Source organism: Anomaloglossus baeobatrachus, chromosome 2, assembly GCF_048569485.1.
Source record: "Anomaloglossus baeobatrachus isolate aAnoBae1 chromosome 2, aAnoBae1.hap1, whole genome shotgun sequence".
In the NCBI taxonomy this organism is placed as follows: domain Eukaryota; kingdom Metazoa; phylum Chordata; class Amphibia; order Anura; family Aromobatidae; genus Anomaloglossus; species Anomaloglossus baeobatrachus.
The window spans coordinates 123,098,105-123,124,128 of record NC_134354.1 but is presented as its reverse complement, the minus strand read 5'-3'; the positions used below and the strand labels follow the sequence as shown (position 1 = coordinate 123,124,128).

Below are 26,024 nucleotides of genomic sequence, written 5' to 3'. Positions count from 1 at the left end.
AGACAGACAGACAGACAGACAGACAGACAGACAGACAGACAGACAGACAGACAGACAGACAGACAGACAGACAGACAAATTATATATATATAGATAGATATGTATGTATCATTTTTTTTCATTCACCAATTAGATCTCTGATCAGTGTGAGGTGATTACTAAGGGTCACAATAAAAACACCATGCCGCAGCCAATATAGGAGGGAACTAATTATGTAAGACCAAGAACGAAAAATTCCCTTAAAATATAACGTTTAAAAGGTATACATTTTTTACCAAAGTGCAACGCTCAACCTAATAGTGTAGGGACAATGAAAAAATTAATTAATTAGCCGAGGGGAGGGAAGATGTCCCTATACTAACCCTCCAGTCACCCTACCTAGCAATGGAGGGTATGACGCTCTAGGGTTTCTCCTCACAGCACCTGGACTCTGGCTACCACCAGGATGAAACTTTAATCCTGGACTCTACAATTGTCCCCTGATGAACCCTGTGAAGTGAACAGGCGTCGGGACGCCTTCATGAGGATCTGATACAATTGGCCAGATAAGTCACACTATTATGTTGACTACCTCTATCAATATGTTATTTTAATTCACTTTGTGCATATATTAGTGTAGTATAGGGCTATCCAGGGTTACCAGTCGGTGAATGGGGGCGCCACAACCCTAGGGCGTCATACCCTCCATTGCTAGGTAGGGTGACTGGAGGGTTAGTATAGGGACATCTTCCCTCCCCTCCCCTTCCCTCCCCCTGGCTAATTAATTAAGTTTTTCTTTGTCCCTATACTATTAGGGTGAGCGTTACACTTTGGTAAAAAAAAAAATTAAACCTTTTAAAAGTTAGTTATATTTTAAAAGGGAATTTTTCTTTCTTAGTCTTACATAAGGGTCACAATACAAGGGCTGTTTTTTGTTCAACCCAGTATTATGACAACTGTTGATGCCAATCTAACAAAGCAGGGGTGAAAAAACAAACAAAAAAAAAAAAACCTAAATTTTAAAACCCTGAAAATGTCAACTTTAGGATAAAACTTAAAATGTAACCTCAGGAAGCGTAACCAACAATTTACCATATTTTCAGAGAGCGCAGCGGCATGTATTTTGATAGTATATTTATAATTGCCATCCAGTTGAACTTTCAGATGCATATTCTTATTTATAGCAAACAATGGTCACAAAAAGCATACGTGCCCTAAAAATTATGTTTAACATTTAATTATTTCCATTGGGCGTTTTGTAAATGATTTGTAATTTCTGCCCAATCCACAAAATGTTACCTAAAATAAACACAGTCACTTAAAATGAATGGCAAAAGGAGCTGTGGAAAGAGAAGGCGCAATAGGGTCTTACCCGGTATGACACAAGGGGGTGAATGCAAATAAAAGCACTCACCCGGTAGGGTTGTGCCAGTCACAACCCCTTAGCAAGCATATATGTAGCGTGGAAGGCAGCAGTCCCGCAACAAAGAGGTATATCAGATAGCAGGAGAAAAGCAGGTTTAAATACTGCGCCAAACCACAGTAGTCCAGATGAGGTTATTAAATTTCTTCCCTTTATTTTCACAGGTCTACGCGTTTCGAGGACATATGTCCTCTTCCTCAGGACAATGTACAAAGAATACTAATACTTTAATAGTATTCTCTGTACATTGTCCTGAGGAAGAGGACAGATATGTCCTCGAAACGCGTAGACCTGTGAAAATAAAGGGAAGAAATTTAATAACCTCATCTGGACTCCTGTGGTTTGGCGCGGTATTTAAACCTGCTTTTCTCCTGCTATCTGATATAATTAAAACTAATGGCAGACTTCTGTGTAGAGTGACGGGGCCGTGTACGTACTTTGCTCAAGTCTTCCAGTCTCCGTTTGTCTTCAACATCAGCGGCCAGAAGAGACAGCTTTTTCAGGAGCAGCTGGGACGGTGGAGTAGTTATGTCTAGGAAGTAAGTCAGGGCCTGGGACAGTGAACACGGAGGGACTTTCTCACTGCTTGTCCAGAAGTTACCTGAAAACACAGGAAGAAGAGGAAATTTATTAAAAATAGGATCCAAAGTGTTCCTGACAGTTACTAATTTTTCCCATCTTTGCTAAGCTTAGGGAATTTTTAAAGTAACAAAATAATGTGTGAAATCCCATAAAATCCAGATAAAGACATGACCTTGGACAGCTTCACACATCCTTCCTCCTTATCCTAGGCAGGTGGTGTAATGTGCAGCATAAAGTCATTTCTTTTCAATAGTTCCTGGCCCTTGTTTAGTAGTAGAGACTACGTATGACGCATCCTTATTGTCGTCCAGGTTAAACTTTAGTGAACCTACAAGAATACATAGCCCTGGCTGGAAGCAGTCATCCTGAGCCGGCGTCTCAGCGCCTGGGCAGAAGCCAATCTTCTGAGAGGTCTCAGCCATTTATTATTCAGATGCTTCAGTCTATATATCCCATTTCATGGATGCAATCGCTGATGTTCATGGGCTGGGGCATTTTGAAAGGGGATTGTTTAGTCTATATTAATTTTAATAACTAAAACCAGATTGGATTCATTTTTTTCTAATCTGCTTTATGATTTTAGGGGGTGGCAAGTACCTTGCCTGTGATTTGCCAACAGCATTCAGAAATATTATTTACAGCAGTGACATGGACCATATACTGCAATAGACAGGAGATGCTAATTAGCTTTGATGGAAGAGATTTCTGAGCTTTCTAGGCATGCTGTATGATCTGTGCAGAGGTCATTGTACAGGGAGGGAGAGAAGGTGAGCTGTGACCATCACCTACTGTCAAGTATGTATCCTATGTTATTTATATGTAGATATTGTTATCTGCCATTGTACATCAGCCTGGACAACACCATGAATGGTAAAGACAACCAAATCATTTGCCTGAAGCAGCCACTTAGTTGTTACAACTTCCACTGAATTTACCATTAAATGAGAATGCAATAAGCTCCTTAGAGACAAGTTCAAGCAATTTTGTCTGTAAAGACTGTGACTATGTCACAGAATACAAGGAATGTGAGTCTATGTATATAAAAAAAAATAAGTATTAGACCCTGCAAATGTACTGCCCCAGCGAAAGCAGCCGGGCTGCTGCTCGGATCCACGGTGGTTCCGGACCCGGGAGGGGTCGCGCGGTCACCCAAAATAAAAGGGGGGTATTTACAGGGGATTTTGTGGTTAGAGTTCGTGACACCACCCACGCGGTGCGTGGTAAGGTGGAATACCATCGCTGCTTTTGGGAGCGGCCGGTATAGAATAGCAGCCAGGTGTTTAACCCCTCCGTAAGTAGGAGGGGAGGAAGGGGGGGGGGGGGGGGGGGTGGGGGGGGGGGAGTGCCCCGGGGCTTGGTGATGGTGTCAGGTGAGCACAGTTGGGGATGAAAGGGTCACTGCGTACTCAGTCCAATAACGCTGACACCGACAACTTGTAAACCAGAATTCTTAGCACCGATGTAGCAGGGAGGGAGTACGCTGGGATCCCGTGCCAGATTGTGTTGCTTGTTAGCCTGTGACCTTTTCTTTGGCACTTTCTTTACTGGTTGGGCCCTGCAGTATAGAACTAGTCGGGTCCCACTCACTAGTGTGGCTAACGGAGTGAGCTTGCTCACAGGGTTCACGCTTGGGATTTTCTGGACTATGTATTGGGAAAGTCCTATCCCCCTCGTTGCCCTAGTACCCCGATTTTGGAGCGGGTGGAGGACGAATCGTGAAGTCTTCGCCCTCGTCGGGTAAATTACTAGGACGTTTGAAGCTACTTCTCGGCCTAGGGTCCACATACCCCCCCCCCGTGCCCTGCTCGGCAGTTCCGTGCCCCTTTACACGATACCCAGCGACCGGGGTTCCAGCTCCTACCAGGCCCAGACCAACGTCTGCCACCTAATAACTGAGGAGCCCAGCTCTTAACCTCCTCCAACTAACTTGTGACCTCTCCTCTCGAGAGTCAGCACTCAACTGACTGCTCCTGACACTCCTGACCCTCCCTAACCAACTCTCCAAGTGGGTGGCCCTATTCCCTTCAGACTACCCATTGGTGTGCCTGGCGGGTGTGGTACAGAGTGTTTCTAGTGTTTTGATTAGCTTGTTCTTAGCAACACCAAAGGCCAGGGACCTGTAACCAAGGAGGAGATGGATACCATGCAGAAGGGCAGATTGCACAATGTCCTGTGACGACCTGATAGGCCAGGGCATGACATAAATATATTCTGTAATGTTAAGTAGCCAAATATGTTCAACCTATTTAGATTGGAGCTAAAATAAAAGGATATGTTTACTTCTAGAATAAAATCTCTGGGTCCTAAATCAGTTGTAATGGCTATAGTCATGTTTCCAGGGTGCCTATATCTGGTGCTGGTTCAGGGATAATAAGGTGCAATGGTAGACCATTAATCCTTATAGGATGTGTCATACAGGGAAAAGAAGGGCAGTGAGCCCCATAGGGGTGAATGGACCCCATGACGATCGGGAGGGTGCAAGGTTAGGAAAGGGTTAATAGGTTTGCATGGGATGGGGGATGTGTGGGAGTACAGGATTGGTAGTAGGGAGCTGTAAGGGGATTGGGGGGGAGCAAGGAAGGGGTGGGGTGTTGGGAAAGGTATAAGAGAGGGGGGTGTGCTGTTTACCTCCCCTTTCGTCGATTGATCTTTGTGTCCCAGGACGTAGTGCTGCTGCTGCTTCCTGCCATGGCTGCCCTTGCTGAACTCCTGGAGATGGTGCGGGGGGCATCCGAGGTCGTGGGAGTGGATGCCCTGAGGCAGCAGCTGGCAGCGGTCTGTGGGGCTGGAGCGGCGCCGCCTGCTGTTCCAGCGCCCGGGCCGTGGCTACGTGCTCGGCGGGCGCGACCGCCGGAGCGCTACTCCCCCAGCTGGAGGGGGAGAATCAGATCAAGGAGCCCCTGCGGGGACCCTCCGGAGCAGCGGCGGAGCCCTCCAACTAACCTAGGGGAGCAGCCGGCCACCGGGAGGAATCCGCGACGGAGATCCCGTGGGTTGGGGGTGGGCGGAGCCTCTGCGAGGCCCACTTCCGGTCCGCGGCCTGCGCAGCACCAGACCGGAGCATGGATGACGGCAGCCCCCAGTGATGTGCCGGCTGGGGGTGGCGCTCGGCGTGCCGGATTGCCGGAGGAGACTCCCTGCAGGCCGCAGGGGAGAGCAACAGGACGGGGGACGGGAGCGGATGTGAGCGGCGAGGTCAGGAGATCGGAGGAGGGGTACGGTGGCCCGCAGGCACAGAGGAGATCGGTAGTCACGGTCCCCCCGGCGAGGAGCGTGCTGGGGGTGGGTCCCGGCGAGGAGCAAGCTCGGCACGGCCTTCCGGCAGTCGGCAGGGAGGGAGCCCACTGAGGACGACAGGAGAAGGGGCGGTGCAGCAGGATATCACGATTACAGCGGGAAGAGACGGTGGCAGGGCGCCACGGCGGGAGAAAAGGAAGAGGTCAAGCAGGAGTCGCCCGGACGAGCGGGGTGCGGTGACCGTGGGGGTCGACGGCCGCCAGGTGCGGGCTGTCCCCTCGCTGGTCCCCCCTGAGGATTTCGGCAGCGCATCAGACTCCAGCGAGGAAGAAGGAGCAGCGGCAGGTCGGACGGAGCGGCAGCTGGAAGATCGTGGCACGGCTGTTCCGGCGTCGACTCAACGGCAGCCTGGTGAGCAGACAACAGAAATGTTACATGCTGTGGGTAGCGCGGGCGAGGGCGGGGGTTCCGTCGCGGGACGCGTTGCGCTGGGGGAGAGTGCGGTCGGGCAGTCTGGTTTACCGGGTCCAGAGTTTTGGGGGCAGCTTTTGGGGGTGTTGCAGGGGTTGTCTGCGGAACGGGGTAGTCGGACTGGGCCTGGGGCTCCGGTGGGGGCGTGGGTGGGCCCCACGGAGGTGGTGCGGACAGAAGCGCCGGTGCGCGATGTTGTGGCGGGGGACACGACCTCGGCGGCAGGTACGGGACAGGAGGCTGGTGGGGCGGCTTCCGTGGGTGCGAGTAAGGAGGCGGAAAAGGAAAAAGAAAAGGAGGATGAGGTAGTGCGCTTGGATGATAGGGCACGGAGTGAAATTTATGTGTGCTTTGAAGGGCAGTTAGGGGTTCATTTAAAAAAGGAGGTGAGGGAAAAGATTTGGAAGGGGGAGTATGTGGAAATTTTTTCCCTGCTTCCCTTGGAAAAGTTTAATTTGGATAAGGTGAAACCTAGTGAGACAAAAAAGGAGAAGGAGGATGAGGAAAAACGGCGGTATAGGTTGATCCCGAGGACGTTTACTAACTGGCTACAGGCCTTTGCTATCTTAGCCAGTGTGATCGGGGAAAAGGAGCCGGAGCATTGTTCCGCCCTATTTGGATATATGGACGCGATAGGGGAAGCGTATAGAGTATACGGCGGTTTGGGGTGGTTGAGATATGATGAGCAGTTCCGGCAGCGGAAGGCTCTGCGGCCGGGAGTCCAGTGGGGCCACAAGGATATTTCTTTGTGGAGGCGGTTAATGACGGCGCCGGCTCAGCCCTTTCGAGGGGGTGCCGGGAGCCCGGGTGCGAGTGGCGGGTCCTCGGCTGGACAGAAAAAGGGAGCTTGTTGGCAGTATAACGAGGGACAGTGTAAGTTCGGGGCCTCTTGTCGGTTCAGACACGAGTGTTCCGGATGTGGAGGGTCCCACCCTCTGGCCAGGTGCTTCAAGAAAGGCAAAGGAAAGGCGGGGGAGGGGTCTGGAAAAAGGGAGGACGCCAGTGAGGGTAGAGGCGATGCTTCCCTATTTAAGTAGATACCCGGATGTGCGGGCGGCGGAGTTGTTGGAACGTGGTTTTACAGAGGGCTTTCGGATTCCGTTTGAATCTGAGGCGCCGGTGTTTCGCCCGGGAAACTTGCGGTCCGCAAAAGAACATCCGGCGGTGGTGAAGGAAAAGCTGCAGAAGGAGGTGGAGTTGGGGAGGATGGCGGGCCCATTCCAGGACCCGCCATTCTCTAATTTATGGATTTCCCCCCTTGGGGTGGTACCTAAGAAGGAGCCGAACAAATTTCGGCTCATTCATCATTTATCTTATCCGGCGGGATTGTCGGTGAATGATGGGATATCACCGGAATTGTCGGCGGTATGTTATGTATCGTTCGATAGGGCCTTGGAGCTGGTAAGGGTAGCGGGGCGGGGGGCCCTGATGGCAAAGGCGGATGTGGAAGCAGCTTTTCGTTTACTCCCGGTGCATCCAGAGAGCTTTCATCTCTTAGGGTGTATGTGGGATGGTGAATACTATGTGGATCGCTGCCTGCCGATGGGCTGCTCCATTTCGTGTGCTTATTTTGAGGCATTCAGTACGTTTGTGGAATGGGTAGTCAAGGAGGTGGCAGGAGTCCATTCGGTGATTCACTATTTGGATGACTTCTTTTGCGTGGGTCCGGCGGGCTCTTCGGTTTGCTCCTTGTTGTTGTTTACGTTAGAGCGGATCGCGCGGAGCCTGGGTATTCCGTTGGCAAAAGACAAAACAGAAGGGCCGGTGACGGTATTATGTTTCTTAGGTATCGAAATTGATACACTGGCAATGGAATGCCGGTTGCCGGAGGGAAAGCTGTTGGATTTGAAGGCGTCGGTGCGGTTTTTGTCTCAGGCCAAGAAGGTGCGGTTGCGCGAGTTGCAGTCAGTGCTCGGAAAATTGAATTTCGCTTGTCGCATTATGCCGATGGGGCGGATATTTAATAGGAGACTGGCGAGCGCAACCGCAGGGGTAAAAGCTCCAAATCACTTTGTCAGAGTGACAAAAATGATGAAAGGGGATTTGTTGGTGTGGGAGGAGTTCTTGGACCGGTACAACGGTCGGACCCTTTGGATGAGCGAGGCGGTGTCCAATAGCCAGCTGGAATTGTACACGGATGCGGCTGGGGCGACAGGTTTTGGAGCAATTTTTCAAACGCGCTGGTGTGTGGGAAAGTGGCCGCGGCGGTGGGTGGAAGCAGGTTTGGTGAGGAATTTGGCGCTGTTGGAATTGTTTCCCATTATTGTGGCGGTGGAGTTGTGGGGCCCTGTTTTTGCTGGAAGAAGGGTTTGCATGCATTGTGACAACATGGCGGTGGTGCATTCCATCAACGCACTGTCGGCAAAATCCCCGCCGGTTGTGGGGTATTTAAGGCATCTAGTGTTGCGTTGTTTGGAGTTAAACATTTGCGTGGTGGCTCGGCATGTGCCTGGGATTCGCAACGAGGTGGCTGATGCGCTATCACGGTTTCAGTTTTGCAGGTTCAGGAAGCTGGTGCCGGAAGCGGACGCGGAGGGGGAACCTTGCCCGAACTGGCTGTGGGACCTGGCATCGGTGTAGCTTTTGAGGGAATTCGGAGATCGGTGTCTGAGGCTACTTGGTGCCGATATCAGGCGGTGTGGCAGGAATGGGCAGAGTTGGAAAGTAGGGAGTTCATGGAGTCGGGTTACCAGGGTCGAGTGTTGGGGGTACTGATGTTAATAAGTGGGGATTTTTCGGAAGGCAGGTCTGTTTCGGTGATTGGTTGCAAGTTGGCAGCGTTGGCCTTTTTGTTCCAGATGCAAGGGGTTCGGGACGCGACTAAGGATTTTCTGGTGCGACAGGCGATGAAGGGTTTTCGAAAAGGGGCTCAGTCGCGTGACTGTAGGCGGCCGGTGTCATTGCCATTGTTGGTGCGTTTGGTGGGGTGTTTAGGGGAGTTGTGTTCGTCTCCTTATGAGCGGGTGTTGTTCTCTGTAGCTTTTGTACTGGCGTTTTTTGGGGCCTTTCGTATTGGCGAATTGGTCAGCCCGACTAAGCAAGCGATGGGTGGTTTGCTGTTGGGTGATGTGATGCTGGGGGAGGATAGAGTGGAATGTCGGCTTCGTTTTTCTAAGACGGATCAGAGGGGCCGGGGGCGCTTAGTAGTGTTGTACGCTTTACCGGGGCACCAGTTGTGCCCAGTGTTACATGTGTCAGAGTTTTTAAAGGTGCGCGGTGGTTACCCTGGTGTTTTTCTTAGACATACGGACGGATTGGCTTTGTCGCGGTATCAATTCAATGCGGTGCTGAAGATGGCTCTAGCAAGGGTGGGGGAGGAGCCACGTGAGTACGGGTCTCACTCCTTCCGGATTGGGGCGGCAACGGAGGCCGCCAGGTGGGGTTTGAGTGAGGATTGTATCCGGCGGATTGGGAGGTGGGAGTCTTCCAGGTTCCGTTTGTACATTAGGCCTCACTTGGTAAGGTGATGGTCAGGGGTGGGGGATTCAAGGTTGGTGTTAGATGCCGGTTTGTGGGCAATTTCTTGTGCTGTTGCTGTTTTTATTCGTGGTCTTTGTATTTTATAGGTCCATGCCTTGTGTGGATCCTCGGGCACTCCTATGTGTATTGGGGAGCGTTACGGGCGGATGTGCGGCGTGACGGTCGGCAGCTCGGAGTGTCGGTGTCGGAAGCTCGAGTAAAGTGGCTCGGAATTCGGGGCATGACCTGGGGTAGGGTGCGCCCTGAGGTGGCTTATTATAGCCGTATGGATCGTGTCCCTGATGTGTTAATTTTGCATGTGGGAGGGAACGATTTGGGAGTAAGGTCGGCGAGGGAATTGAAAAGGGACATAAAGCTGGACCTGTTACATTTGTGGAGGGCGTTCCCGGGCATAGTTATCGTTTGGTCGGACATTATAGCTCGGACGCAGTGGCGTTTTGGGAGGTCGGTGGACCGTATTAATAGGGCTCGGAGCAAGCTGAACCGAGCTATTGGCAGGTTTGTGGCGAGAAATGGTGGGTTGGTGGTGCGGCATAGAGAATTGGAGGAGTCCACGGAGCAGTATCTAAGGAGAGATGGGGTTCACCTGACTGATGTGGGTCTGGATTTATGGATGTTGGGTTTGAGGGATGGCCTAGAGCAAGCACTGGGGGTGTGGGGGGCCCGGGCCAAGTAAGGGTGTCACTTGGCCGGCCTGTGGCGGGGTGATAGGTCCGTCTGAGAGGTTGGGAGTACCGACAGTCGGCTTGTTGGTACGAAGTCGCTCAAGGGGAGTGGCTTCGGAGTGGATGGGAACTTGTGGGCGGAGGTCCCGCAGGTTCTGGGTAGGGGTAATTAACGATGGAACGTTGTTACCCCTCACCTCGGGCCGGGTGGTCACGGCCGAGGTGGTCCTCTGGGCCGGTTTGGAGGTTACGGCCGGGGGGTTAGGAATGATGGTTTGCCTCTCGGACGGATCTATCGGTGTTTTCTGGTTATACGGGTATATATGTATAAGGTTAAGTTTAACAATTGAGTGGCATGTTGGGCCACAAGTTTGGTATACATATATACGGTAAAATAAAACTGTGGCCATTCCTGCAATAAAGTCGTGGTTCTCGTCTTCATTTAGGTAGATATGGTACGGGGGGGGTGTTTTACAGGATAACCTGCTTATCCCTTATAGATGCGTCATGAAGCAGCTGCAGACGTTGCCCCTTGGTATTTATGCCAGGGTCAAAGCATCATTGTGGCTAATACATACACATTTTTTTGTGAAAGTTTGAGCATAGTATGGGCACTTATGATTAGCAAAAAGAGCACAAAACAATGTTTACAATTTTCTTAAGAAATTCTTTCAAATCATACAGGGGACTTATAGATATGAGTTTTGGACTCAAGGAGAATTAACATTTTCTAAATTATTCTCCCTTTATCTGGGCAGCATTGTCTGATGCTAGATTCTCTTGAACCGGCAGTAGAAATGTAAAGTATAATGGATGTTACCAATCACGGTGATATGGCCAACGCCCTACTTCTATTCAATGAAAAGCAGCCTGTTAGTTACAGTATTTTGTACGACTTGTTTAAAAGGGAACCGGTCATATTGAAAATGTCTGCTCTGCAGGCAGGAGGTTATAGAGCAGGAGGAGCTGATCAGATGGATGTACAATTTTGTAGGAAAAGTTTCAATAAAACCTTTATTCATTGAAATCCCAGTTATTTATTTAGGAGTCCAGTAGGCGGTCCTATCCAGTGATTGACAGTCTTTCTTGTATAACTGCATAAAGACAGAAGTTCAGCCAACAAAGAGGTGCAATGACATGATTGTACACTCTCTCTCCTCCCATTGGTTTGAGCTGCCATTTACGTGTACACATTGTTATAGAAAAAAAAAGCTCTTTTTTAAATGTCATTATTTAATAAAAGTGTATTTCTATGACTGCATGCAGACAGCTGCCAATCACTAGTAGCACCACCAACTGGATTGATACAAGCAAATACCAAGAATTTCAATGAATAAAGTCCAAGTTATACTGAATCTGTTCCAAGAACCTAAGTCTCCTTTCAGATTGCTTGTTGCTCACGTTCACAGGTCCCGTCGGAGCATCCATCCGAACCGCCCCTCCCCCACTCTGCAAAGCGTGTTTCAGACGCATGCGCCGGTAGGGTCATTGACTAATGGAGCACACACTGTAAGGCTATGTGCGCACGTTGCGTAAATACATGCAGTTACGCTGTGCTTTATAGCGCAGCGTAACTGCATGCGTCCTGCGTCCCCTGCACAGTCTATGGAGATTGTGCAGGGGACGTGCACACGTGGCGTTTTAGAGCGCAGTGCTTCGGCTACTGCCGAAGCGCTGCGTAAAAAGAAGTGACATGTCACTTCTTCCGTGCGTCCAGCAGCTCCTGCTCTGTCTATGGGAGGAGCTGCAGGCAGAGCGCATGGAAATCGGCTTCACTACGGACATTTCTGCAGCGATTTAAAGCGCACATGTGCTCTTCAGATCGCTGCAGAAATGTCTGCAGTGAACTGTACGCAACGTGCGCACATAGCCTTAGCGTGTGCTCTGTTTAGTACCATTTTTGCACATATACGTTTTCTGCAGACGGACACCCGAATGTAGTCGACTACGTTCAGGTGTCCGTCTGCAGAAAACATTCAATGGCCCTGCCGGCGCATGCGTCCGAAACACGCTTCGCAGAGTAGGGGAGGGGCGGTTCGGACGGATGCTCCGACGAGACCTGTGAACGTAAGGCAAAACGCAATCTGAAGGAGCCTTATACATCAATCTGCTCACTGTTTCCTTCTTTTTGCCAGCCTATCCACAGACCGGTCTGCATGTAAAATGTGTCAGGTTCCCTTTAATGGTTGCAGGAGTACTGGAATTGTAAAAAATAAGTGAGCAAAAAAAAAAAAAAAAAAAAAAGTGTCTTTTTATCATCAAGTCGTCCAAAAGTTACATGTCTGATGATTGGAGTCGGGAAGTTGGTATTTCAAAGAGACAGGACAATTGTCTAGTATAATAATGACGCATCTGAGTATACCAAGAAGGAAGTCAAGGCGTTCACCAAAGCAGAAGAGATTGGTAGATTCTTACCCTGTTCACTGCGTGTCTCCAGCCGGATGTCCTGATTGATGGGGGGAGCACCCGTCAGAAGTTTAACTATGCTTGTAACCAGCTCTGGCCGATTGCCAGAAAACACACCGACATGTTCTCCGGGCAGATATTGAACTTCCTGGCAATTCCCACTGGAAAGTTTCACTAGGAGGGTGGCACGGCTGAAAACAACAAGCAGGAGCTCATAATAGGATTGAGGACGTACAGTATACAGGATTTCCTCTCTCTCAGCAGTATCAACAATTTAATTTACACTGGGACTTTATGATATCACCAAGTTTGCTTCTATGAAGCCTTCTAGGAGATGATAACTAGGTGTATTTATAAGTGCAGGGAAAAATGTCCCAAAAGCAAACATTTTATTTGGGGTGTGGATGCAGTACAAGGCCATGAGTATAATGGCGTCTCACTACATAGTCAGGCTGAGGTCTAATGTCAGATAATCATCTGTTAGGACGGATCTTGCAGAGATTTGTTGGAAAAAAATTTAAAAAAAAAAAAAAAGTTCTGTAAACTTCTTATCAGTTTTGAAATAACTGATGTCTGCAGGATCCGTTTGTATAACATGGGAGTTTATGGAAAATGGACTCTAAAAGGGGGTTGTACACGCTACGACATCGCCAATGCGAACTCGTTGGGGTCACGGAATTTGTGACGCACATCCGGCCGCATTAGCGATGCCGTTGCGTGTGACACCTATGAGCGATTTTGCATCGTTGCAAAAACGTGCAACATCGCTCATCGGTGACATGGGGGTCCATTCTCAAAAATCGTTACTGCAGCAGTAACGAGGTCGTTCCTCGTTCCTGCGGGAGCACACATCGCTCCGTGTGACATCGCAGGAACGAGGAACCTCTCCTTACCTGCCTCCCGGCCGCTATGCGGAAGGAAGGAGGTGGGCGGGATGTTATGTCCCGCTCATCTCCGCCCCTCCGCTTCTATTTGGCGGCGGTTCAGTGACGCAGCTGTGACGCTGAACGAACCGCCCACTTAGAAAGGAGGCGGTTTGCCGGGCACAGCGACGTCGCCGGGCAGGTAAGTAGTGTGACGGGTCTGGGCGAACTTGTGCGGCACGGGCAGCGATTTGCCCGTGTCGCACAACAGATGGGGGCGGGTACGCACGCTAGTGATATCCGTACCAATATCGCAGCATGTAAAGCGGCCTTAAGGCTATATGTGCGCTAGAAAGTGCCATTTTCTTAAGAAAAAAACGGACCCTCTTAAAGAATCCCGCACCCGCGTTAAAAGAACGCGGTAAAACTGCAACGAAATCCGCATGTGGTTTTACCGCGGATTAACCGCAAGTTGGTCCCTGTGGATTTTTACCATTATCTATGGCAAAAAACGCAGGTACCTGCAGAAAAGAAGTGACATGCTCATTAATGGTCTAAAAAAAAAAAAAAAAAAAAAAAAGTGCGCGCACAGCATTTTTTTAATACCCATAGAATTTTCTGGGGAATGACTGCAGCAATGTTAGACACATTTTCTGCAGAAAATCCGTGGTAAATCCGCAGCGTGCAGACAGGGCCTTAAACAGATTGCTATTTTATCATCAATTTTTTTCCTACATGATCAGTTTCAAATGGAAGATAAGTGGCAATTCATTCTTCATAGACTCCCATTTGAAATCCGATTTTTTCCACTCAGCCATAGACTTTAATGCCACTCACAGAGCGTGCTGCACCAAATCGGCAAGAGAAAAACAAACCACGACCCCCCAAAAAAAAAAAAAAAAAAAAAAGTGCTGCTCTGCACTGGCCCCGTGGTGTAACCCTGGTCCAAATGTCATCCAACAAAACATTGGATAGCTCTCGTCCACTTTATACACTTCAGCGAGCGAGCCCACCCTTGTTTCAGGAAAACTTATCTCTAGCTCCACCCTCCTTTCTCCACACAAAAGTTGTTCGTTAGCAGCGATGTTGCTTAGTGTGACGGGGCCTTTAGACTTCTAAGTTAAAATGTACATAGACTGTAGTTGTTTGCTACGGGACTCTCTAGGATGTCATAGTACTGTAGTCTGCTGCGCTATTCCATTTTATTATTTATTTTTTTTTTTACAAAGCATACAGAGATCTAGCGCTCTTTTGGCCTCTGTCAGGCTACAGAACCATGTGAACATGTGTTAACATAAGGAAAATGTTTATACAGTCTAAAGGGGCATACAGTATATCTGCGCGAGCTACAATAGCCTTGCTACTTACCCGGATTTAGAGCTTTGCAAATTTTGCCTTGACTTTAAGGTCATTTTCAGGATATTTCTTGAATGTAGTTTTGAGAGCGCTGAATGAAACAGAAAAACAGAACATGGTGATAAATTAAGTGGAGAACATTTGATTGTCAGGCCACATCATAAAAGGTGTTAATAAAGTGCTGATGTCATTTTGTTACATTGTACAGTCGGTATCTAATTTCCTTTAAGGTTCTATCTACTGAATACAATGATACTTTTAGGTGCATTAGGTCCAGATTAATGGCCTGCAAGATCAGAACTCTATTTTTTCTGAAAAAGAGCCAATCCCCTTAGGCCCCTTTCACACGTCAGTGATTCTGGGACGTTTGTGCTTTTTTTTTTTTAAACGTACCAGAATCACGGACATACGCAGACCCATTATAATGAATGGGTCTGCTCACACGTCAGTGATTTTTCACTGCACGTGTCTCCGTGCGGCGTACCCGCGTGTGCGTGATTGCTGCACGGAGACATGTCCATTTTTTTCTGGCATCACTGATGTCCCACGGACCACGCAGTGGTGTGGTCCGTGAAACACGTGCCAGAAAAAAAGTGCATTTAAAATAATAAACATTTTAACTCACCCGGCGTCCAGCAATGTCCTCTGCAGCCCGTGCAGCTTGCTGCTTCTAAGCCGGCTGATTACTGTCGCGCATATTCATTATGCGCGACACAGCCGACCCGGAAGCAGCTGCTGCGGGGGTCAGCGCCGGCCGGATGCTGCACCGCGGGAGTGTTCAGCACCATGGAGAGCGGGAGCGGGCACAGGTGAGTTGTTTTCTAAGTGCAATCACGGGCCACGGAGAACGGAGCCCGGATTGCACTTAGACAACCCACGTGTGCCGTGATTCACGGCACACGCAGGGACATGTGCGTGTTTTACACGCCAGTGAAAAACGTCTGTTTTTCACTGACTTGTGAAACGGGCCTTAGACCAAGTTCACGTCCTGTAGTCATCTGTTAGAATGGATCCATTGGGAAATAGATGCGTTTGGTTTTTTTGGGGGGTTTTTTTAACATGGGAGTTACAAATGGACGATAAATAGCAATCCGTTAACGGATCCAATGTCCATAGACTCCACATGTTAAACGGATCCTGCCAACATCCATTATTTAACAATGGACAAAAACGATGAGTTTGCACAACTTTTTTTGCAAATGGATCCGTGATAACAGATAACAGGACATGTGAACCCAGCCTTACATAAAAAATAAATAAATAAATAAATAAATAATATATAACTAAAAATTCTGCCTGTCTGAGCCATCACTAAAGAGGGGCTCAAGGTCTTACTACATAATATTTTATGACTAGTTGCCTGACCACCCTGCAATAGTTTTTCCAAGCATTTCACCACCTTCTCCTATTTGTATAAGTTAACAATTTTACATAAGTTAAAATTTTGCCATTTTTTATTATTATTCTATCTAAAATGCATGGCTTTTGTGTTTTCTTAGATTGTGATAAAGAAGCTGCTACAGACAACAACAAGCTAGCTACACAATGGCAATAAATAAAAAAAAAAAACACATAACTAGGTGTAGGGAACTTATTATTCCTCGTTCATCTAGTGATTGGCTGGATATGTACCAAATTACTGATTGCCAAGGAGGCACCAAAAAGGCAATCTGACAAGATATTCAGGTATAAGTGGGGAATTGAATCTTTGCCCAGAGGGAAGGAAATCCGAGCAATGCTTCTACATCTTATAACACTCTTGTGTCTTAATTTCTTTGATAAATGTGCCCATTTTCCTCCCATGCACATATCATTATTACATTATTCTATATGTAAAGCAATAACAATGTTCTAAAATGGAGTAATATCCATTACCTGCAGCATCTATCTATCTATTTAATATCCTATTAAACAATATAGTAAGGCTATTTCACAGCTGTAGAACAAATGGTCCCTTTACTCAGCAGTTAATGTGCACATCATTCAGCCGGTTTCCTTCGTACAGAGCACCCACACCTTTTTCCGGGCTTCAGCTATTAGACAGATGTTGGGTAACAATGAGCCGAGTACTGAAAGAATAGGATAACTGGAAACTCTGTAGTAATTGAAAACATAAAAGCTGGCTAGCAGAATAATGCCCTTCCTGACAGTATATACTGTACGTGGGGTCACTCAGCAATTACCTAATATATTGTTATGGTATAATTGCTCACGTTAGACTGATGTAAATAAAGGCTATGTCAACGCAAGGGTATCTTGGGCAAGCGTGTGGGATTGAAAGTTTCCTGCAGGTCTTTTATTAGAACATTCAGGGCTAGAAATGGTGACGACAATAATTTGAATTTTTCATATCACATCTGGGTATCTAAACCCATGAAAACTAGGAACTACTCACTGAGGAGAATGGAGTCCAAAATATAAAACTTTAGGCTCTATTTGCCCTCTTCTCCGGCGGTGTCTATATAGCTGGACACAATAGCATATTCTACCACAATAGTTACATTTATACAGTTTCTACTCTATAGGCAATTGAATCTTTTACACATACTAGTAATTTCTTTAGAATTAATGATTAGCGATCACTACCATGTTCGAGTGCTCAGTACTGGAAACGAGCAGGTCCTGTAGATCACTCCAACTTAAGTACCGACTCTACCGGGTATAATGGAAGTCAATGGGAAACTTCCACATTCTTCTGGAAAAATGCTCAAGTTTCCCCATTGTGCTTGGTACGCGAGTTGAGCCCATCCAGGCGTCTGACCTTCTCGTTTCGAGACCCGAGCATGGTAGTGCTCGGTCATGGATATTTATAATTGTAAATTACTTTTTCTAAAAGTCAAAATACCTTTGATGTGATCCAAAGGTTGAGATTCATTTACAAGACGATAATTTTCGGGGATCCAGCCTTCTGTTGAGGTATAACATTTTGGCAACACAATTTTTTGTCTGTCAGAAATCTTGAACACTTCACAAGCAGCCTGCGAATAACAAAAGCACCATTAGTGATTCTTTCTATTATGTATGATTTCCAAATTTAATAAGAATGGATAAAATAAATATAGACATGAGTGTCGAGTGATAAATTAGGAGTTTAATAACTCTTAAAATATGTTTAAACCGTTGCAAATTTTCTAAAATGTATCACACTAAAGAGTACTTGCTTCTTTTCCCCCCCGGCAATCAGGCACTAATTGTGGCGGTCCAGCTAGACTTTGTTTACAAGCAGCCAATATCTGGCATCAGTGCTCCCATATCTGAATATTGATGCGAGTAGCCCGATATGTGACCACTGCCACCAGTGATTGTCTGCAGTGCTCACATCCTGACCAATTGTAAACAATGACCAAGAGGACCTACAGAGTGCCAGATCTTGATCGCCAAGTTGAAGAAGAGGTGTGTAATCTTCATTTTGCCATTTTGTATATATAATATAGCCATAAATACACAACTGCTGCAGGAGGAGTTAAATTCATACTGTTGAGTGTGAGGATATTAATAAGGGCTCTGGTCTACACAATTGTCCCTACTCTTTTATTCTTTATTGGTCAGTTAATCTTTATTATTTTTGTTTTTGTCATTTTCAGTTCATTTTTACTCCGTGAAGTGTATAAGAATATCTACAGTAATTACTGGGAAACATGATGCTGTTGGTAGACCTTTAGTTGCAAAGGTCTGTATTTAGTGCTTTGTGTGCATTGACTCCTTAATACCCATATACTAAATAATTATAGTATTTAGCACCAACCTTTCCAGTGCATAAAACTATTAAACTTATACACCCCATTAATACTTAAGGTTAGAAAGTATATGAGAGGGGACAAAACCTTTCAAAAGCGATCAATACCTTAAATGTGTGGACAGCCCATGACAGGAAGGCCTCCTCTTGTCCACTAAGTTCATCTCCTTCACCTGTAGGACTAATTTGGGAAGCTCCAAGCTGTGCCAGTCTATCATCTAGGGTATGGGCAAATGCACAAAATTGTGGATACATGCTGGAGCCAAGTCCAAAAACAGCATACCTGTAAAATAATAATAAAAAAAAAATTACACTCTTTCCATAAGAATCATCTTTGGGTATGTTCACACAGAGTTTCTTTTGGAAGTTCAAAAACTACAAGTTTTGAAGCAGAAAACAACTTCAGGGAGCTCTCCTTTTAGGGAAGGTTCTGGAAAAGCTTTTCTTATCCTGAAGTGTTTTGTTTTTGTTTTGTTTTTTTAATAGAAAAGCTATTGCTTTTCTATTTTTTTTTTTGTCTGTCCAAGCTGTATAGCAGATTGTTTTTTGCGGGACAATATGATATTTCCTGAAGTGGTTTTGAAGAGTTTTTTTTTTTTCCTGAAGCAGCCTTTTGATAGGACAGTGCTAACTTTGGAAAGCTTTCTTCCAGGATCTGCATCAAAGAAATTACATGCACTTTTTGTTTCCCCCAAGGAGTTTTTCAAAACATCCTAAGGAAAAAAAAAGCTAAAAAGAAAACCCCAAACCCTCATATAAACAGTAAAATGGATTTACCATAGAAAACATTTCCAATATACTTCTTAGAGCTTTAGAGGAGGGTTTTGTCAATTTTCTGCTCTAAAAACTCCTGAAAATACTCGGTGCGAACATATCCTTTAATGGCCTCCAACCTCTTGATAAGAGCCTGGCATAACACATCTTTGAAATATCTTTTTTTATAATTGTACAGCACTGTATGCTACTGGGCACAGAGTGGTCTGATGGGTGTCTCCAGACTGTGCCCAAAATCTTCTACTTCGCCGTCCACTGTAGTATCTGCACAGATCGCAAGAGATTTATTTTGTGTATTCCGTCCTCCATAGATAACAATTAAAAATGGGTTGATTCACAAGCTATTCCTGAAAGGTACTTTCAAATTGTCCTCAAAGATGGTAGGTGCCACATTTGTTACTCTATATGCAATCATAAAATATTCTCATGTGCATAATTGTGGATAAAATTGGTGTCCCTCTAGATATAACAATTCTACTTAGAGATGATTTTCCACACTTTACCTGTCAATATTGAAGTGAGTTTGCTACTTTTTGTGCAACTTTTTAAACAGCTGCAAATACTAATCTGGTTTAGGCCTGTTTCACATGTCAGTGAAAAACCACACACGTTTTTCACTGACGTGTAAAAACGCATATGTCCCTCTGTGCTTGCACATGGAGATAAACTCACCTTTCCCAGCTCCTGCTGTCCGTGGTGCTGAACTCTCTCAGATGCTGCCTCCGGCCGCCGCTGTGTCACCTCTGCAGCTACTTCCAGGTCGGCTGTGCAGTGCATAAATGAATATGCATGACAGTAATTAGCCGAGCAGGAATCAGCAGCCAGCAGAGGCCGGAGACAGCGTTGCTGGAGACAGGCATTTTATTTCAATGTACGTGTTTTCTGGGTATGTGTTTCATGGATCACACCATAGTGTGGTCCATGAGACATCAGAGATGCCAGGAATAAAAAAGGGACATGTCTCCGTGCGGAGGACACGCATGTACGCCGCACGGAGACATGGTCAGTGAAAAAAAACAAAAAAAAAAACTGATGTGTGCGCAGACCCATTCATTTTAAATGGGTCTGCGTATGTCAGTGATTCTGGTACGTATAAAAACTAGTACATACGTACCAGAATCACTGACGTGTTAAAGAGGCCTTAAAGAGAATCTGTTAAGACAGAATGAATTTTCAAACAATGTACAGGTGCTCGGTGCACCCCCTTGGCATTTTGGCATGGCAAAACAGTTTGGTGCACCATCACATCTACTTGTTTCCACTCCTCTTTGGTGACAGCTCTGACTTTATAAAGCGAGAGAAGAGAGGTGAAAGATAGAAAAAAATAAAGTAGGAGGGAAGGTGCACTTAAAATGTTTGGCCATGCCAAGGGGACACGGAGCGCCTATACTTTGTTTGAGCAGTCATTCTGGGATGACACTCTTTAAATTTTATTTGCATCACTAGCCACATAAGGATTACACCTACCTTTTAAATAGTGTAGAGAGTGGCGTGACAAGCCAAAATGGTCACAAATGTTTGTGCAAATGACAAAATTTCAAAAATACCCTGAATCATTTCCCTAACAAAGCATCCTTTCATATTCTGTTCATCTTTATTGTATGTAGGAAAAAAAAAAAAAAAGTAGTTCACTCTCTACAGTATTATTGTTGGTTTCATACCTCAATTTGTTTTTTAGTTTCTTCAAGTTGAAAATTGATTTCTTGAATTTCTGTAAGATAGAAACATGTATTATATATATACACACAATTCTCAACATTAAAAACTACAACACCAAGAAGGAACAGTTGTGGGATGATCGAAAGTAGGAAAAGTAGAAACAAGATTTATTTCACCCACCTCTCCATTGTTAGGGCAGTCACCATTTCCAAATGTACTGGTAACCACGAGGAGAAGAGATTCTTTATCCAAGTTACCAATGTTGTAATCTTCCATACAGAAAACCTACAATATGAATCATTTCATTAGAAGAATGCTCCAAGATCTACGATAATAAGGATAAGAGGTGGTGGAGGGTTTGCTTTCAAACACTTCAGGAACGTGTTGGTAAATCAAATTTACTGTTAGTAACGTAACGTAACCATTTTCACAGTCTTATACATGGCTCCTCTTACTCTCTGGTCTGGCCAACGTTACTTTGCATACACCACAGCTTGGTGAGATTTTTCCATTGACCAATATAACTTACCACAGCTAAACTGGCTAACGTAAAGTGCAGCTATGACTATTACCTGCTCAAACCTTTCAGGAGGAGCGGCACTCTCCATGTAGCAAGCCCTATGAACTAAGCATAATCCCTCCTACAATTAACCCTTTGAGCCCTCCAGCCTGTTTTCACCTCAAAACCCAATCCAAGAAGTTTAAATAACCCTTGTGTGTTCGCGCGCGCTTCACAGAAACTAAAGCAATATGGAAGGAAAAAAAAATGAAATTTCACTTTTTTTTTCAACAAAAATATGTTAATTTAGCATTTTCACAAGGGTAACAGTAGAAAATGCACCATTCATTCATATGTGAAGGAACACTACAGTTTGGGCGCACGGCAGGGCTCAGAAGGGAAGGGGCACCTTTTGATTTTTGTAATGCATAATTGGCTGGACACCATGTTGCTTTCCTTGATGTGACTTAACCGTAGAAACCCTCCCCCCCATCAAGGAACCCTTATTTTGGAAAGTAGACCCATCAAGAAATGTATCTAGGTGTGTGGTGAGCACCTTGAACCACCAGATGCATCACAGAATTTTATAACTTTGAGTAGTGAAAATAAAAAAAAAAAAAAAAAAAAAATCATGGTTTCCACAAAAATGTTGTTTTAGTCCCAAAGTTTTTCGCAAGGGTAACAGAAGAAAATGCTGTATACAAATTTGTTGTGCAATTTCTCCCGAATACACTAATACCCGATTTGTAGTAAAAAAAAAAAAAAAAAACTGTTTGGAGACACAGCAGAGCCGAGAAGGGGAGGAGCACCATTTGACTTTTGTAACACAAATTTGGCTGAAATAGCAAACACCATGTTGCAGACCCCTGATGTGCCTAAACAGCTAAAGCCCACCATAAGTGACCCAATTTTCTAAACCACACCCCTCAAGGAATTTATCTAGGTTTGTGGTGAGCACCTTAAACCAACAGGTGCTTCCAGAATTTTACAATGTTGAACCGTGACAATGGGAAAAAAAAAAAAAAAAAGTTTTTTTTCCCACAAAAATGTTGCTTGAGCCTCAAATTATTTCATTTTCACAAGAGTAGCAAGAGATAATGGACCCCAAGTTGTGTTGTGCAGTGTCTCCTGAATGTGTCAACACCCCATATGTTGTGGAACACTACGGTTTGGAAACACTGCTGAACTACAAAGGGAAGGAGTCACGTTTTGGAGTGCAGGCTTTAATAGAATGGTCTGTGTGCGCCATGTTGCGTTTGGCAACACCCTGATGTGACTAAATGGTAGAAACACTCCCATAAGTGACCGCAGTTTGGAAACTACATCCCTCAAGGAATTCGGCATAGTAATGATACTAATGCTTTGGTTTTACCGGTGCACAAATTATTAATGTGGTGGACGGTGGTATGTGCAAGTTGTGTGGTGTTCATCAATCAGACTATAAAAAAGGCATTGTATCACCAGTGTAAGAGCAAATATGTCAATTAAATGAATGTGTAGTATGCTTTGAAGTAATCCTTAATGCAAAGGCCAGATTTTTCAGGGCAAGTGTCACAAAAGATAATTCGCCTCCTTTCGTATTTACCCCCTCAGAGCATGCTCTGCACTTTATTTATGCGTTCTTCCCTTCCTTGCAGTTTGGGGAACTTTGCCAGGAAGATGTGTACATTATTATTTATTATTATAGCGCCATTTATTCCATGGCATGACATTATGGTTACGGGCACCATCAGCTTCAGAATTACTGGGATCCTCACCTTCCAGACTGACTAACATTAGAGCCTTGATGTTTACCGCCTAAAACTGAAGATTTACTAGAGGATTTCAGTGATGTTGGGCCACTCACGGCAATCAATCAGAATGTGATGGTGTGGATAATTTGAAGAGGACTGTGTCTGAAACGCTATAGTGTCACCCCGATGACTGAAACAGAAGGTATGTGATGCATTCACCTATTGATAAGAGGGTTTGGTTGCTTTTTTTGGTTTTGTTTTTTTTCGATAAATACTGGGAATTTGTGTTTGAGAACACCAAGTTAGTGATGCACATTGCATCACTAACAAGATATCGGGGGTAGTTTAATAGAAAAAGATGTGATAGGTTCCCTTTAATGAAAAATAAATAAATAAGGAAAAGTATAACTTTGGTACCAGTAAGCAATTAAAGATAATCTATTTTTTTCTTACCTTAGTGTTAAATGCATAGCTAAATAACGTTTGTAGCTTTTTAGCAAACGTCTCAGACTTTCCAGTTTCAGTCGCAAAGAGGATAGTTGCCTTTGTCCTGGCAGTCATAGATTTCCACATAAGTATTGAAGCAAAAAGCACTGCCCTGAAAAAAAAAAAAAAACAAAAAAAAAAAAACATAATGTCCATTAAGCATATAATGTATACAACCAGCAAAACATCTCAGATCAACACATCATCTATTTCTGTAACAGGATTAACAGATGGTTTCCTATGAAGCCAGCTATGTTTTCTTCTACAATAGATGTCCGTCAACTAAATGGATTCTCAGTTATCTGATTTCGTCAGCCTGCTTACTCCATTATTACAACATTGAAAACTCCCTTAAAACCCATTGACTTGTCAGAGAGGATGAATGTGATCAGAACCATGCCGTGTTAATACAAGTGGAAAGACTTGGTTCCCATTCAGATATCGGACTCAACAATCTTCTTACTTGGAGATAACCCGGAGTTTGAATTCTTTTTTCTTTGGTTTACAGCTCTCGTCATGCCACTTGTGAGTTTTCCAAGCGTCGATCTATTAAAAAAAAAAAAAGTTACATAGCTATGTAAACATTAAATTCAAGTACATGGAATTAGTTAGACAGGCGTCAGCAGAATGAGTATATATGGGCAATTATGCATGTATCAAACCAAAAAAAGCAAAATCATAGAGGAAACCAAAATAAGTAATGTGTAGGGCATGTCCGTGGGCTAAGATGGATGCACCCTGACTGCTGAACCAGATATTGTAAGGGGTTAAATCCCTCTCCCATGCCCAAACCCTGCCCCTTTTACCTTGCTCTAATCCTATTGTTATTCCCCTCCTACTTGTTGCCCTATATATTTTTCCTATTTCTGGGATTAAGGGTATGTGCGCACGTTGCTTTTTACCTGCTTTTTTGCTGCTTTTTCTTCTGCGCTGTTTAATGCCAAAGTGGATGTGTTCTTCTATTCAAGCAAAGTCTATGGGAATTTGGGTTTCTTGTTCACACTATGTTGTTCAAAATGCTGCCTTTTTGAGGCAGAACTTTGGTCAAAAACTCAGCTTTTCAAAGAAGCAACATGTCAATTGTTTTTGCCATTTGGGTTTTGCACTGCAAAGCTGAGTTTTTGACCAAAGTTCTGCCACAAAAAGGCAGCATTTTGAACAACATAGTGTGAACAAGAAACCCAAATTCCCATAGACTTTGCTTGAATAGAAGAACACATCCATTTTGGCATTAAACAGCGCAGAAGAAAAAGCAAAAAAGCAGGTAAAAAGCAGGTAAAAAGCAACGTGCGCACATACCCTCAGTCTACTCATCCTGAGACCCGGATGCTGCGGTCCCACCCTCCCTTTCCCTTGGTTATATGTTCTATTATGTTAAGTCACAGCGGTCAGTGGTAGAAAATGGTGGATGTTAAGCAAAAGCAGATTGTGTCGTGATTCCGGCCCGGCATTACGCCTCGTTTGATATGGTATCTCTGGTTGGATAATTACACCAGTTATTCCAAGCTGTGACCGACCCCCAATCCAACAAAAGATGAGAGTTTGTATATATATTTTGGTTCTCTCTCCATTAAAGTTTATTTAGTTTACTACAGTCGTGTGTCTTTGTTCTGGCATAGGAGATTGCTAAGACCCAACACCACACCAGTGTTATTGGAAGAAGTGGAAGATTGCTTTAACACGCCAAAAAGTCAAACACAAAAGCCTCAACTCTTCAATATTTATGTATATAAACGTTGCCATTTCTTAGCAATTCCTATGTAACTGCCGTTTTTGTTAAATCTAAAAAAAAAAAAAAAAAAAAAAAAAAAAAAGGGAATACAAAAGCGTAAAAAATAAAAAAATCCAATCATGCCATTTAAAGTGGCCATCCACTAAAATACTGGTCCAGGATCATGATAAACAATATCCTGAAGTTTCATTGCGTATTAAAAGGTTATTCTCATCTTAAATTTGTAGAATTGCAAGGTGCTTGTAAACTCAGGTTTCTTTATTGGACTGAAATTTTTATTTTGTTTATGGTTTTGTTGCCTAGGTTACAGACCACCTGCGCAGTGTTTGTGAACAAGCTGAGCATGTACAGACTTATAAGCTCTCTCTCATAGAGCTTGTAAGCACTGCCATGACGCAGCTCTAGTCTCTATAATGCACTGTTCCCGGTCCAGCCAGCTTCAGTACCACCGTGCGCTTCTAATGACACTTGGCTTGCAGAGCGCACAATTCAGACCAGTGGCGCAACAATGTTATTAGTCCAAACTATGAATCCGGCAGAATCAGACTGCCCCAGCAAGCTAGATCAGGCTGGGGAGCAGTGTACCCCGCTTGAGAAGAAGACACAAACGTTTAAAAAGGGTTATAAAAAAAAAAAAAAAAAAAATTAAAAACCTATTGAGCATTATACAGCTCTGGGATAAACAAATTGGAAATCATATGATAAAATGCTTATATAATGGAGAACACGTTAGTTGGAGATTCTAGACATTTTTTCATTTTTAAATTCATGTCAATGACATTATCTATAATAATTCCAGAAATGGCTTTTGTGAGGTCTCTGAAATAAGTGCATTTGTATTTTGCACTATTCAACTCCAAAGGGTTGTCCATATTGGCCATTGCCAACTCCGAGGAATTGAAGCATTTCAGAATCCCATGAAAATCCATGAGCCGTGTTTTAC

The 26,024-nt window shown here is 44.8% G+C and overlaps 1 protein-coding gene across 1 annotated transcript in view; it reads right to left on the bottom strand.

Moving 5' to 3' along the window:
- NOS2 (nitric oxide synthase 2) overlaps window positions 1–26,024 on the bottom strand; it is a 75,322-nt gene that overhangs the window by 18,698 nt on the left and 30,600 nt on the right. The window contains exons 12-20 of the mRNA XM_075333237.1: window positions 23,813–23,895; window positions 23,317–23,461; window positions 20,812–20,916; window positions 20,634–20,683; window positions 18,307–18,481; window positions 17,308–17,440; window positions 14,475–14,553; window positions 12,253–12,434; window positions 1,840–2,003 (exon numbers count right to left, since the gene is read on the bottom strand). Coding sequence (XP_075189352.1) covers window positions 1,840–2,003; window positions 12,253–12,434; window positions 14,475–14,553; window positions 17,308–17,440; window positions 18,307–18,481; window positions 20,634–20,683; window positions 20,812–20,916; window positions 23,317–23,461; window positions 23,813–23,895 — 1,116 coding nt within the window. The remainder of the gene's footprint in view (window positions 1–1,839; window positions 2,004–12,252; window positions 12,435–14,474; window positions 14,554–17,307; window positions 17,441–18,306; window positions 18,482–20,633; window positions 20,684–20,811; window positions 20,917–23,316; window positions 23,462–23,812; window positions 23,896–26,024) is intronic.